Below are 16,167 nucleotides of genomic sequence, written 5' to 3' on the forward strand. Positions count from 1 at the left end.
TGTAGACCACTCAATCACAGTCACTATTCAATCAAATGATAGGCTGGTATGTTCAGATTCTACCTGTGATTTGATGTGTGAGCTTGAAAAGTGTGTTTATGTTTTAATTTCAAAGGTCTCACTACATGGTAAGCATTTTGCTACTTGGTATTTCAGAAGGACAATGTATAATTAGTGTATTAGTAGTAAATAACACTGAAGCAGATGTTACCTGAGACTGCAAACATTTATTAATGCCTTCTGATTTTTCATTAGAAGAAAAACTTTATTGTATAACTTCTTTGTAAAGTCCCCCAAAACCAGTTTTGTGTGTGGTTTAAGTGCAAGAAATTAATATATCTTTTATGAGAAGTGAAATAAATTTTTTAAAGTATCAGAAAGTGAACTCTTACCATTAAATTACATCTTGAAAAATGAAAAAAATCCCTTTCATTCTTCAGCTGAACACCATTTCATTTCTGATCTTATATTTAATCCTTTGTCTTCTTGCAAATTTGTATTTTACATAGTTGTTACTTTTACTTTTTTTAAACTTAATCTTGTTGGAAACATCTTTCTTCATAATTAAGATTTAAATCTTATTAAATAATATAGCCATTTATAGAGGACTTAGAAAACAAGAAAATGACCAATATTTCACAGATGGAGAAGTTAGTCTGTATAATAAATACAACTATTTCACTTTTCATTTTTTCTAATTAGAAAAGAAATTCATGCTCATTGAAGAAAAATTGCACTGAAAAGTAAATCAGGTCAGCCACTGATAACATTTTCATCATATTTATATCTAGTTTTTATTGGTCTTTTTCTATGTATACTTTGTGTTGAAACTGCACTGATATTCTCATTTTTTATTCAATATTTTAGTCTCGTCATTCTTCATGTTGTTAAAAGGAACTGATTTAAAAGCTATGTAATAGTCATAAGATACCATAAGTCATGTAATGATTTCCCAATTATTGTTTGTTTTTTACATTATAAACAATACTCTTGAATATATTGGCACATAAATCTTGATCATCATTTCAGATTATTTCCTGCAAATAATTTCTAAATGGGATGGATGATTTTTAAGGTTCTTGGTAAAGACTGCCAGATTACCTTCCAGAAAAATAATCAATTTTTATATTCTTACTAGCAATATATATATATATATGTGTATATATATATATGTGTGTGTGTGTGTGTGTGTGTGTGTATATATATATATATATATATATATGTGGCCATCTCATTAAACTTCAGCTCACAAGGGTGTTCACTTTTTCATCTTTATGAATAAGTGGAAAATATTTTTTGAGATTTAGTTGACATATAACATAATGTTAGGTGTATATACATTTTCCTATTTATGAGATTGAATATCCAGTGTCGCTAATTTACATGAGATTTAGTTGATAGTAATTATCCTAGTTTCTGGAGTTATATAGAAAACTTTCCTTTTTTATCTCAACAGAAGCAATACTAATTGTTTTATTGCCATATAAATTCATTGAAGGTTTTTTTAAAAAGATATTGCATGTATAATTAGGAATTAGTGCTCAGTCACTCAGTCATATCCAGCTCTGTGTGACCCCATGTTCTATAGCCCACCAGGCTCCTCTGTCCATGGGATTCTCCAGGCAAGAATACTGGTTGTTGTTCAGTCTCTCGGTTGTGTCCTACTCTTTGTGACCCCATGAACTGCAGCACACCAAGCTTCCCTGTCCTTCACTATCTCCGGGAGTTTGCTCAAACTCATGTCCATTGAGTTGATGATGCCATCCAAACATCTCATCCTCTGTGTCTTCCTTCTCCTGCCCTCAATCTTCCCAGCATTGGGGTCTTTTCCAAAGAATACTGGAGTGGTTGCCATTTCCTTTTTCAGGGGATCTTCCTGACCCAAGGATTGAATCTGTGTCTCCTGCATTGCAGGCAGATTCTTTACTGCTGAGCCACTGGGGAAGCCCCAGTTTAGATGGGCAACAACAAAGAAAAGATACTTTGATTTTTAGAGTTCCTTGCATGACTTTGTTGTGACCATGCAGATTTTGTCCTTGGTACTGTGTTTGGAACTAAGTAGAGAAAGGATGCAGAGAGGAAGTTCAGGAATCTAAGTTTATAGCTACCTTTAAAACGAACAAGTGGAGCACAACTCTTTTGTAAATTCGGAATTTCATAAAACATGGGGGAATCCCCAAATGCAGATTTTTTTTGTTTGTTCATGAAATTTGTTTTCCATAATGTCTTCCCCCTTTTCTCATAGACCTATTAAGTTCCTTGAAGGTAGGAATCAGATCTTGTTCATTTTTGTATCCTAGGCATAATTCCAGGCATACAGCAGGTGCTCAATAAATGTGTGAATAATATGCTCAGTGAATAGTGAAAAGATGGAACTTGAAGTTAGAAGGCCTGTGACTTTGTTTTCCCCATTAATTCACTTGAGCTTTAAGACCTTTGTAGATTATGTAATATCTTTTCAACCTCAGTGTCATCAACTCATGAGTGTACTGCTTGTTCCATTTACTTCAAAAAATTGAGAAATAAATGAAATAAAATTTATCTTTTCTCTTAAGGTTCCAAAAGAGTGTCAAAGAGGCAGTATCTTTTTGGTAATTGGTATTTAATATTTAAACTTTTTCTTGAACATTAAATATGATGCTCAAGATGTTATGTATAATAAATTTCTTAATGACAGTAATCATGCTAAAATTTTTAAAAACATGACTCCTTTCTATTTATTATTACTTTTCTATTTAGTAAATATTTATGACTCATTTCATTATAAAGGTTTTTTGTTGGGGAAGGACTACTGATACCTAGATGCACTCCAAAAATTGTAGGGCAACAAATTTTCTTTAAAATATGCATGTCTGTAAACCTCCATCTTACCTTCCTAAGGAATACTGAGGATATTAAAAATATACACTTACCCTTCTATCGGACAGCTTTTACCCAAAGTTACCCAAAATAACTGATAATACTGTATTCTGTCATACTCTTAATTGAGTGAAGGGGGTCACCTTAAAGATTTAGATTTGAGGTGGTCCAATACTGTTCCTAATAGTAAGTACAGTATTAATCAGTCACTCATCTAGCAGTCTTACTTTCTAGAATATTTTGATCATGGGAATAAATAAAATACCACCAAACATAATGAAAATATCACCAAACCTTGCAAACTTGACTGCCTAAAGAAGCAGCTACCACCTTTCTTCTCAGCCAATAAATTTAATTTTACCCATTAGATTCAGTAATCTGACTTCCCTTGGGAAGCTTGAGTTCTATGAGTTACAGTTAATTCAAATTAGGCAACAAGCTATGGACGGCAAAATAGAAATAGACACAGGTAAGAAATAAACCTCACAGTAGGACTTGAACAGCACAGGACAGAGAGCTGTAAGGGAAGAAGAAAGAACTAATTGTATTAATAGGAGTCTAAGGGAATTAAGTGAATTGACGAAAGTGAAGTCGCTCAGTCGAGTCCGACTCTTTGTGACCCTGTGGACTAGAGCCTACCAGGCTCCTCCATCCAGGGGATTTTCCAGGCAAGAATACTGGAGTGGGGTGCCATTTCCTTCTCCAGGAGATCTTCCCGACCCAGGGATTGAACCTGGGTCTCCTGCCTTGTGGGCAGACGCTCTACTGTCTGAGCCACCAGGGAATCAGTCTGGTGAATTCAAATCAGTGAACTGACAAATTGAGTCCAATTATCTTGGTTACTTTTTAGGAGTATTGAACTATTAATGTTACGGCGATACAATGAGTGTTGTGCTGCATCGCTTGAGTAGTGTGCAACTTTGTGTGATTCTCTGGACTGTAGCCCACCGAGCTTCTCTGTTTTTGGGATTCTCCAGGCAAGAATACTGGAGTGGGTTGCCATACCCTCCTCCAGGGAATCTTCCTGACCCAGGGATCAAACCCACAGCTCTGACGTCTCCTGCATTGGCAGGCAGGTTCTTTACCACTAGCGCCACCTGGGAAGCCAGCAATACAAGAGTTGATACTAAAAATTATCCTGAAACAACAACATAAAACCTGAATTATGTTCAGAATACTTTTGGGTAGAATGTGAAGTACATTTCAGAATTTCTTCAGAACTTACTATAATTAAGTTTGGGTGGTTCCCAATTATCTGAAAGTTTTATTTAAGTCAGAATGACTTATTTCCTACCTAAATGCCTACTGAATTTTTACAAAAAAAAAAAAAATAGTTTTGGTTCCATGAAAAAAATTGCACAGTTGTTTTATGACTGCCTAGTTATTCACCTTCAGATGCATCTCCTTCAAATTATTCTGTCTAGCTATGACAGGAAGAGGCCATGTTTTTTGAAAATCAGATTCCTTTAAGTAAAAATTTCATATAATTACTAACATTTGAAGTTTTGCACTTGATTTTTAAAACAAAATTTAATCTAATTGGCATTTTTCAAGTAGTTGGATTTTAATTATTTATACTTAGTTTTTTTTCCAGAAAAGTAAGCCTATATGCTTTGTAACCTATCATTTGCTTTTCTAGACAAATTGTATTTCAGTTATCATAGAAACTATCTTCTGTTTGGTTGATGATTTGTTTATAGGTACTTTGCAATGAGATGACAACTCGTTGAAATTGCTGAGATTTTATTTCTTCAGTTTTTAAAGGGAGTAAGGAGTTAACAGTTGTACCAAAAGAGAATTATGTTTTATTAAAGTAAAACTTTAAAAGGTTATTATTCATAGCACATTAAAATAAAACTTTAAAGGGTTATTCATCATAGCGCATTAAAAAACACTCCCAAACAAAACCTGCCACAGCGCCTTCTACATGGCAGATGTTTGAGACATAGTAAGATGCATGAATGAGCATTGAGTTTAAGCTAGTTATCATCATTGTCATGGGGACCTACCTACTGGTTGAGTCTTAGATGTCATTTATTTAAAAATTTATAACTGGAAAATGTTAACCATTGTATACTAATTGTATTTATTTGTGTCTGGGATGCAGGTGGCGATAAAAATAATAGATAAATCTCAGCTGGATGAAGTGAACCTTGAGAAAATCTACCGAGAAGTAAAAATAATGAAACTGTTAGACCACCCTCACATAATCAAGCTTTATCAGGTATGACTTAACTTTATACTTCTCCATGCTTCTCACATTCAGTACTCTGTTTTACATCATCATTTTTCTCTTTTATGTTAGTTTTTTCAGTCTCTGAAAAGATAATTATATGCTTTTATTAATATAAATACTTCCATTTCTCTATATTTAAAAATTAGGAAATAAAAACTACTACCAGCTTAATTTTAAGTTGTCTCTCAGACTGTAAGTTATTTAATTTCAAAGTTTGTAGTTGTGCATTTATGATAATCTGCTTAAACCTGCTGGGTTTTGGTGGTGGGTGGTTTAATGGATACAACAGTTTTGCTTATTTAAAAAATAATGTTGTTTATGTTATATGAACTACAAAGGCTAAAATAGACTATTATTTAGTGACATACATTATAGTACCTAAAGCCAAGTCTTTATTTGAGGGAGGGTTCTTTTATCAGGTAAAGCAAATCATTCATTTAAAAAAAATTAACCTTATTAAGGTATAGTTTTCATAAAATAAACTGCATGGGTTTCAAGTGTAAGCTATGTTTTTTTTTAAAGGAAGATTTTTCTCAGATTTCTAAAGAGTAATTTATGTTTAAGAATGATAATGTAATACAAAACTTTCTATATTTCTATTCATTAATATTTAGAGTTTTTACATTAGAAAACTATTTTCAAGCTAAAATGTTAGAGTGTGCCTGCTAGTCTATGACTTCACTCTCCAAAGTGCAATGTGTGACCTTAGAGATGTGCTGTGCTCAGCCTATACTTGCTTGTGGGAGCTGATTGTCAAATTTTCAGAAGTTTTGTGAGTCAGTCAACATGCTAATAGCTGAAAATCGGCGATCGCAGGAGTATTTTTGCACTGCAGAATCAGTTTACAAGTCAGAGCCTTTTCCCCTCAGTGAGCTAGTGCTGGCACGCTTTTGCACGCATGCGTGCTGAGTCACTTCAGGCATGTCCGACTCGTTGTGACCCTGTGGGCTGCAGCCCTCCAGACTCCCCTGTCCACGGGATTCTCCAGGCAAGAAGACTGGAGTGGGTTGCCGTGCCCTCCTCCGGGGGATCTTTCTGACCCAGGGATCGAACCCACGTCTGTTACGTCTCCTGCATTGACAGGCGTGTTCTTTACCACCAGCGCCACCTGGGAAGCTCAGAACACCGCTCTGTGCACTCAGATTGGTTAGCACAAGTGTCCCGTGGGGTATAGTAAAAAAATATTAGAACTTCCAGCTCTGTTTATCTTTTTTGTTATCTTCTTGTGTTCATTTTATAATATATGTATTTATAAAGTGGCACAAGTATACAGTTTGTGTCTCTGCATGTATATATTCATAAATACATCTACATATGTGTGTATGTATACATTTACATGTATACATACATACATATACATATTTGGCTTTATTGAGAGAGATTTCGAGTTTAAACCTTGTGGAGACTGTTGGAGAGCACTTCCGCTAGCTGAGAGTGACAGACTATGGTATATGTGCCATTCAAAACAATTCTTAAGGTTCTAAAACTGCGGAGGGCCTCTTAGATCAAATTTATATCAGAGTACTTCTCCCTTTAAGCTTTTTTTCTCCCCTAGAGAGGATGCTTGTAATAAACTAATCACATCCTTAGAAGTCTGACGAACCATAGCCCAAACTGAGGTTAAAACTACCGTGATTCTTCGACTATACTTCAATTAATAAAGCAAACAAACCAAAAAGCTGCCACGATTCACATGATAATTCTGTGTTTATTTGAACTCCAGTAATCATTACATTGACTTACTGTTTGACTTGTTTAGACCCAAATTGCAGGTAACTCGTAGTTTTCTAGCCTGTTTTAGGAACAGTCTTAAATCCGAATGTTAGAGCAAAATTGGTTTTTAGCCTTTCAGTAGATAGTAGTTAAATGGCGCCCCACTCCAGTCCTCTTGCCTGGAAAATCCCATGGACGGAGGAGCCTGGTAGGCTACATTCCACGGGGTCACTAAGAGTCGGACACGACTGAGCGACTTCACTTTCACTTTTCCCGTTCATGCACTGGAGAAGGAAATGGCAACCCACTCCAGTATTCTTGCCTGGAGAATCCCAGGGATGGTGGAGCCTGGTGGGCTGCCGTCTATGGGGTCGCACAGAGTCGGACACGACTGAAGCGACTTAGCAGCAGCAGCAGTTAAATATTACATTTACTAACGTGCCAGTATGTATGTTCCTTTCTAGATTTAGAAAAACTAATTTAAATAAAAATGTATTGCAGTGGAACTGTGGAAGAAGATTTTGAACAATGTTTTAAAATAACGGTACTTTGTAAAAATATGAAAGTGTAGTAAGGGGATTACCACACTGTGACAGATTAGCTAGGTTACAGGCCAGATTAACAGCTCTATTTTATTATTCGTTTCTTAATCAGAATCTAGCATATAACACAGCTAGAAAAGTCAGTAAGGATGTAAAAAGTTGCTCTTCAAAACTCCTATTACGTATATTAGTATTTTTCAAACTTGAATGAGAATGATGGTCACCTGAAGATGTGGTGAATATGTAAATCTGTGTCAGTAGGTCTGGCGTGGGGTCTGAGAGCTTACGTTTCTAACAGGTGTCTGGGCAGTGCTGCTGCTGCTGGTTGTGAACCACATTTGGAAGATGCATAGTCTGCATTTTTCACAAAAGTATTAGGATAAGGATATTGTCAGTCTTATAAACATCACCAGCTTCTGAATCGTTCATAACTTGACAGTTTCATTAGTTTTAATTTAGGTAATTCCATAGAGGGCTTCCCTGGTGGCTCAGCAATAAAGAATCCACCTGCCAGGGCAGGAGATGAGGTTCAATCCATGGGTCAGGAAGATCCCCTAGGTAAGGAAATGGCAACCCATTCCATTATTCTTGCCTGGAAAATCCTATGGACAGAGTAGCCTGGCGAGCTACAGTTCATGGAGTCACAAAGCATTGGACATGATTTAGTGGCTCAACAACAGCAATTTCACAGAATGTTGTAGTAAATAGCAATCTTTTCCTGTTAAACTAATATGGAATTACTTATCAATAGGTAATGGAGACCAAAAGCATGTTGTACCTTGTGACAGAATATGCCAAAAATGGAGAAATTTTTGGTAAGCACATTTCTTTCAATCTTTTAATTTGAAAAATGGCAGTAAGCTTTGTGAATAGAGTATTTTCTATTAATTCTCCTGCTTGCTTAAAAGTTGCTAATGTGAATTAGAAATTTTAAAGTATTATAATAAAATATATAGTACGCTAAAAGTATGGAATATAACTTGTTCTCTTATATTTATGATATTAAAGCTATTGCCTAATTCTCTCATCTGTGTTAAAGAGATTGGAAAATCAAAGTTGAGGGAAACTTTCAGTCATACTGCAAAGGAGATTCTTTTATCTTCCTTTTTACTTTCTTTACAGGGTAAAGATAAGTCAGCAAATATTTATTGAGCTTGTATTATGTCTCAGACATTGTACTAGGTGTAGGGGATACAGTGGTGACCTAAATAACAGTCCCTATTGTTGTGAATTTTACGGGTTAGTAAGCTGTTAACTTTAGCTGTAGGTCTCTGGGAAGTCACTAAACCTCTCTGGGACTCACAGTTTCTTTATTTCATAATAAAAAGTATTTGATTAATTGGTTTGTATGATCCATTCTAACTCTTAAAAATTATAACTATTTTATTGGTTCTAGCTTTCATCTATTTTATTGTTACTTTATGGAACAAGAACACCATAAATAGTCACAATATTTTGTCTTTTAACCTAAGTCAAAAATTGTTTTTGAAACAGCTTTACTGAGGACTTCACATACAATAAATTGTGTGCACTTAATGTGAACAATTTAATAAGTTTTCAGACACATGTGTGAAAGAAACCATCACCACCATCAAGATAACCATCACTTCCCAAAGCTTCTTCATAACCCTTTGTAATCTCTCTTGCCCCACTTCACCACTAGACAAGCACTGACATGTTTTCTGTCACTATAGATTATTTCTTCTGCAGTTTAAAGGTACTCATGTAGTCTGTACCTTTTCTTCATCTGGCTGCTTTCTCTCAGTATAATTATTTTAAGATTCCTCCATTTAGTTGCACATATCAGCGTATCATTTCATTTTATTGTAGGTCGTATCCAATTTTGTAAATATACCCCAGGTTGCTTATCCATTCATGTGGGGATGGACATTTCAGTTGGTTTCAGTCTTTGGCTACTACACATGAATTGCTGTGAACATTCATGTATAAGTCTTTGACTTACAGACTACCTTCAAATAATATTCACCGCTTAACATAGAGTATATATTACTATGCTCAGTCACTCAGTCCTGTCCAACTCTTTGCCACATCATGGACTGTAGCCTGTCAGGCTCCTGTGTTCATGAGATTTTTCCAGGCAAGAATACTGGACTGGGTTGCCATTTCCTCCTCCAGGGGATCTTCCCAATCCAGGGGTCGAACCCACATCTCTTGTATCTCCTGCATTGGCAGACGGGTTCTTTACCACTAGTGAGAACCTTAAAATAATATAATTCTTCTTTTTTAATTAGTTAATTAATTAGGCTGTGTCAGGTCTTTGTTGTGGCACGTGAGGTCTTCATTGTGTCATGTGGGGATGTGGGCTCAGCAGTTGTGCACACAAACTTAGTTGTCCCATGGCATGTGGAATCTTAGTGGGACCAGGGATCGAACCCACACGCCCTGCATTGCGAGGCAAATTCTTAACTTCTGGATCACCAGAGAAGTCCCTGATAATATACTTCTGTTTAACTCCTCCTTGCCTTTATTTTCTCATCATACATTTTATTTATACCTGTTTTATAAAACACAAAATGCAGTGTCGTTGTTTTTGTTTAAAAAGTTAATTATGTTTTAAAGAGATTTCAGTATTTTTTAACACTCACACATTTACTAGTGGAGTTACCATTGACACATCCCTGTATGTGGATGCATGTTTTCTCGTCTTTATTCTTTTATTTGGATACATGCTTTTATCTGGCATCATTTTTCTTCTGCCTGAAGGACTTCATTTAGCATTTCTTACAGAACGAGTCTGTTGATGAAATCTTTCAGCTTTTGTATATCTAAAATAATCCTTATTTTGTCTATTTTTAAATGACACTTGTACTGGATATGTAATTCTGGGTTGACTTTTTTCCTTCCAGTGCTTTAAAGATGTTGCTCTACTATCTTCTCTTTTGCATTTATTTCTGACAAGAAATCTGCTGTCATCTTTTTCCTTTATATCTCGTATATAAAGTGCCCTTTTTTTCCTGGCTGCTCCCAAGGTTTTGTGTTTATCACTGTTTTTAACAGTTTGATTATGATGTGCCTTTGTATGGTTTTCTTCATGATTCTTAGGTTTAGTGTTTTTTGCTTCTTAAATTTGTGAATGTTAAGTTTCCATGAAATTCAGAAAAATTTCAGCCATTATTCTTCTGGCCTTTTCTTCAGAGACTCCAGTTACACATTTATTAGGCTGTTTGAAGTCCTCCCACTGCTCACTGATTCTAATTTAGAAAATTCCTCTTTCTCTCTGCATTTCATTTTGGATAGCTATTATTATTTCTATGTGTTCAAGTTATTTAAATTCTTTAGCTATTTGTTTCAACTAGAAGCTTCTTAACTGATGTTTTAATAGAATTGTGTGGGCTTGAAGCCAAAAAAGTCTAGTTTACAATGCTGGCTACCCCATGTTAATTGTCTTTCAAGAAATCTTTATTGAAAACTGACTGTATACTGCAGACTCTTCTGTGTGGGAAGAATTCCCCAATGAGGAAAACAGACAAAAATTCCTTATCTCAGGAACCTTACATTTTATTGTGGGGAGAGAGACAATATGCAGAATAGGTAAATTGTATGTAGTATGCTGGGTGATAGTACATGCTATAAAAATAAGAAAGAAAGGAAGAGGGCATGTGGAATGGGAGAGTTGTTTGTGGTATAAAATAGAGTGGTCAGGGAAGGCCTTGCTGACATTTGAGCCAAGACTTGAAAGCACAGTCATGGAGATGTAGGGAAATGAGAGTGATCCAGTAGAGGAAAGAGTAAATGCAAAGGTACTGAGGCAGCAGTATGCTTGATGTGTTTAAGGAGTAGCAGGGAGTCCAGTGCAACTGGAAAGAAGCAGGCAAGAGGGAAAAGCTGGCAAGGAGGAACAGTAGGAAGGTTAGACCAGATCGGAAAGGTAGAGGTGGGGCAGCAGTGGGGCAGATTTGGGGGCTTTGCAGACCATGTAAGGCCTGTGATTCTTACCTTCAATAAAATTAGAGAACCATTAGAGAGGTATTTGAGCAAAGAAGTGATAGCATCTAATTTATATATATATGTGCACACACACATTTTTTTTTTTTTGCTGCATCCCAGAGCTTGTGGGCCAACAAAGATCTGTATAGTTAAAGCTGTGGTTTTTCCAGTAGTCATGTATGGATGTGAGAGTTGGACTATACAGAAAGCCAAGCACCGAAGAATTGATGCTTTTGAACTGTGGTGTTAGAGAAGACTCTTGAGAGTCCCTTAGACTGTAAAGAGAGCAAACCAGTCAATCCTGAAGGAAATCAGTCCTGAATATTCATTGGAAGGACTGATGCTGAAGCTGAAGCGCCAATACTTTGGCCACCTGATGCGAAGCGCTGACTCATTTGAAAAGACCCTGATGCTGGGAAAGATTGAAGGCAGGAGGAGAAAAGTATGACAGAGCATGAGATGGTGGATGGCATCACCAACTCACTGGACATGAGTTTGAGCAACTCTGGGAGATGGTGAAGGACAGGGAAGTCTGGTGTGCTGCAGTCCATGGGGTCTCAAAGAGTCAGATACGACTGAGCAACTGAACAGCAACAAGAGCTTGTGGGATCTAATTCCCCAACCAGGTATCGAACCCATGCCCCCTGATAGGAAGCATGTAGTCTTAGCCACTGGACCACCATGGAAGTCCCTAACTTACTATTGTTAAAGCATCCCTGGCTGCGATGAATAGATAATGGTGAGCAAGGATGGAAATGGGAGAGCAGGTATGAGAGACAATGATGGCTCAGACCAGGGTAGCAGAGGTGCATGTGGTGCTAAGTGTGCTTATGGTGTGTTTTGGATGAGTAGAGTCAGGAGGATTTCTTGACAGATGAGAACCACCCAAGTAGTGAATATGATTAGGAAAGAGACCAATGTCTCATCCCTGAGGCAGTCAAACATTAAAAACTTGGAAAAATAGGAAGAACTAGCAAAGAAGAAGAGAAGAAAACCAAGAGAATGCAGTGTCCTGGAAACCAACACAGGAAGAAAGTGTTTTCAGGAGGACAGGGTAAGCATCTGTGTCAGATGCTGCTGGTAGTCAAGAAGGATGAGGAGCGACGTTTAACCATTGCATCTGGTCCTTGGTAGGAGTAGTTTTGGTGGAGTGAATTGGCCAAAGCTATGCTGAAGAGCAAAGAGAGAAGAAAACTGGGGAGAGCCAAAGAGACAACTCTTAAAAGGATGTCTGCTTCACAAAGAGAGGGAAGGGGGGGGAGGTAGTTGGGAAGGGCACTGGGGTCAAGGGGAGGACTTTGAAGTCTTTATTCATTGGAATATTTTGTCAAGCTTCAGGCTGCAGTTTTATCAATAAACTAGAGAGGCTGTTATGTGTTAGATGTCATTTTTATGAAAATGGAAAATTCTCAGTTACTCCTTGCTAAGACCTTTCGTTCAAGTTGGGTCGCATTGTTTTATATAAATTGAAGCATAATGTGGGAATTTTTAATGTGTTAAGTTTATTTTGAATGTAAAATGGCCAGAGTAAATATGGAAGATAAGACACAGTAAGCTGTAGATTCAAGTAGTTGCAAGCAAAGCCAGTTTCTGATGTGGTGCCTCGTGGTGCCCACGAGGACAGTAAAATAGAAGTGAGAGGATGCAGTCCATAGAATATTAATCAAGTAGTGAAAAAATACATATAACGCTCCAAGTAGATTCTGAGCTGAAAATCTTTTCAGTATGTTTTAGATGACACAAATGTAATGTTCAACTATGTATTAAGAGCTATACATTAAGATCTATTGTTCATGTTTGTAATGTTGAGGTTACTCTTTACAAATACACCTTTAGTGCCTCCTCTGTGCTGGAGGGCATTGTGGGTTTGTTTGTTTGTTTTTTTTTTGGCTGTTGGTGGGTCTTCATTGGGTCCCATGGGCTTTCCCTAGTTGTGGTACACAGGCTTAGTTGTCCTGCGGCATGTGGGATCTTAGTTGCATGACCAGGAATTGAACCCACATCCTTTGCATTGGAAGGTGAATTTTAACCACTGGACCACAGGGAAGTCCCTGTGTCCTCCCCTCAACACAACACCTTTTTTTTCCCCATTCCCTTAGTTTAGGTTACCAGCAAGTCATACTTTGTGTTCTTGGAAAATAACTTGAAAATTAAATCCTGTTTTCCACAGTCATCACCCTTATCTAAGCTTTCATCACCTCATCTCAGTTATGAAGACCTCGTGTTTTACTACCCTCTTATTTCTTTTCCAGTCAAGTACATTTCTGATATATTCCCTATTTAATCTTCCCCAACTATTATTTTTATTATATTACTACTGTGTTCGTTAACCTTTACTTACCTTCCTATTACTTATGGATAAAATTCAGACTAAGTAAGTGAATGTGCCCAGTTATTCCTTACATAGGTCCACAGCTGATGCTTAGTTATGGATAACCAATTGCCTCAGTTAATAATCAGTCTTCCTTCCTTCTTCCCTCCCTCCCTCCCTTCTTCTGTCTCTTTGTTTCCATCTTTCTTGGTCTGTATCTTTCTATCTTACAAGTTTTTATTTTTACAAAAGTTAAACATGTACTTGGGTAAGAAGTTAAATAATTCTGCCAGATTTGTTACCAAAAAATGCCAGTTTCCCACCCCTAGTTCCCTTTCACAGGCGCTGCCACTTGCACTTCTTTCAGCTGATTAATTCAGATTTGCTTCCATTTTCCTAAGTAATATGATTATATTGCAGTTTCTGGCCTTTTCTGTTTAAGGCACAGTTTTTTGAATAATTCTTGAATTCTTTACCTGCTCCTATAAGTAAGATGCATATGTTAGAGAGGTGTGTAGGGTCAGTTGTGAAAGATCTTGAGTGTTTTGATAAAGGGTTAGGATGATTTGTTAGAGTGGGCATCTGTGAGCCAAAAGGTGATGATGAGCCAAAAAGTAACTATCTATGTAAGGACTTGCTTAGGAAGATAAATCCAACAGGGGTATGTAGTGTGAAGTAAGGAGGAAAGAAGCCATTTAGGAGATTTTTTTTTTATTGTCTAGAGATAAGAGGCTGAATGCCTAGATTAAGATGTTAGTTGTCAGATTCTTATATGCAGAGTACATCATGCAAAATGCCGGGCTGGATGAAGCACAAGCTGGAATCAAGATTGACAGGAGAAATATCGATAATCTCAGATGTGCAGATGACACCACCCTTATGGCAGAAAACGAAGAAGAACTAAAGAGCCTCTTGATGAAAGTGAAAGAGGAGAGTGAAAAAGTTGGCTTAAAGCTTAACATTCAGAAAACTAAGATCGTGGCATCCAGTCCCATCCCTTCATGGCAAATAGATGGGGAAACAGTGGAAGCGGTGACAGACTTTATATTTTTGGGCTCCAAAGTCACTGCAGATGGTGACTGCAGCCATGAAATTAAATAGACTCTTGCTCCTTGGAAGAAAAGTTATGACAAACCTAGACAGCATATTAAAAAGCAGAGACATTACTCTGCCAACAAAGGTCGATCTAGTCAAAGCTATGGTTTTTGCAGTAGTCATGTATGGATGTGAGAGTTGGACTATAAAGAAAGCTGAGCGCCAAAGAATTGATGCTTTTGAACCATGATGTTGGAGAAGACTCTTGAGAGTTCCTTGGACTGCAAGGAGATCCAGCCAGTCAATCCTAAAGAAAAATCAGTTCTGAATATTTGTTGGAAGGACTGATGTTGAAGCTGAAACTCCAATACTTTGGCCACCTGATGCAAAGAACTGACGCACTGGAAAAGACCCTGATGCTGGGAAAGATTGAAGGCAGGAGGAGAAGGGGACGACAGAGGATGAGGTGGTTGGATGGCATCACCGACTCTATGGACATGAGTTTGAATAAGCTCTGGGAGTTGGTGATGGACAGGGAAGCCTGGCGTGCTGCAGTCCATGGGGTCACAAAGAGTCGGACACAACTGAGCAACTGAACTGAACTGTCAGATTCTTGAGAAAAGATTTTAGGCAAGAGATATTTCCAAAATAACAGCGTTTATTGAGTACTCCTTTTCATTGGGTGCTATTTAAAGTACTTTATATGATTTATTTATTTAAGCCTCACAAAAACCTTATATAATAAGATAGGCGCTGAAAGATTCAGTAATTTTTCCAAAATCATGCAGCAAATATGTGGGAAAGTCTGAATTTGAACTGTGCAATTCCTGAGTCTGTACATTAATAATTATAATCTGTCAGTTCACAAGAGAGGAAAACATTGAGAGTTAGGATTTAAAGCAGATGGAATTGAAGAATATTTGTGATGTGGATGACAGCAATAGAGAGACCTGGTTCCCAACTAGAAAATTACAAATTCGATTTTAAATGTGCTGTCAGAGATAACATCAGGATATCTAGTTTGATGTGAGCTGTTGGCAGTTGAAGATATAGAAGCAAATGACATTCAAAAGAGAACTTAAATTCAACAGAATAAAGACAAACAACTCAATTTAACAATGGGCAAAAAACTAGAACCAAGCACTTCACAAAAGAAGATATATTAATGACCAATAAGCACATGAAAAATTTCTCAACATAATTAGTCACCAGAGAAATGCAAACTAAAAGACACAGTGAGATAACATTACATATCAACTAGAATATTTTACATTTTAAAATTATACCAAATGTTAGTGAGAATCAGTTCAGTGCAGTTACTCAGTCATGTCCAACTCGTTGCGACCCCATGGACTGCAGCACTCCAGGCCTCCCTGTCCATCACCAACTCCTGGAGTTTACCCAAACCCATGTCCATTGAGTCAGTGATGCCATCCAACCATCTCATCTTCTGTCATCCCCTTCTCCTCCTGCCTTCAATCTTTCCCAGCATCAGGGTCTTTTCAAATGAGTCAGCTCTTCAC

General features: G+C 37.1%; 1 protein-coding gene across 27 annotated transcripts in view; it reads left to right on the forward strand.

Moving 5' to 3' along the window:
* Positions 1 to 16,167, forward strand: part of SIK2 (salt inducible kinase 2) — a 141,377-nt gene that overhangs the window by 6,586 nt on the left and 118,624 nt on the right. For all 27 annotated transcript variants that reach the window (XR_014069199.1, XR_014069202.1, XR_014069200.1 and 24 more), the window contains exons 2-3: positions 4,967 to 5,083; positions 8,102 to 8,165. Coding sequence is in view for 15 of the 27 variants with exons in the window: in XM_081543323.1 (XP_081399449.1) it covers positions 4,967 to 5,083; positions 8,102 to 8,165 (181 nt within the window). In the remaining 12 variants the exon portion in view is untranslated. The remainder of the gene's footprint in view (positions 1 to 4,966; positions 5,084 to 8,101; positions 8,166 to 16,167) is intronic.

Source organism: Giraffa tippelskirchi, chromosome 11 (assembly GCF_054371585.1).
Source record: "Giraffa tippelskirchi isolate mGirTip1 chromosome 11, T2T-mGirTip1v1.2.pri, whole genome shotgun sequence".
Taxonomy (NCBI): Eukaryota; Metazoa; Chordata; class Mammalia; order Artiodactyla; family Giraffidae; genus Giraffa; species Giraffa tippelskirchi.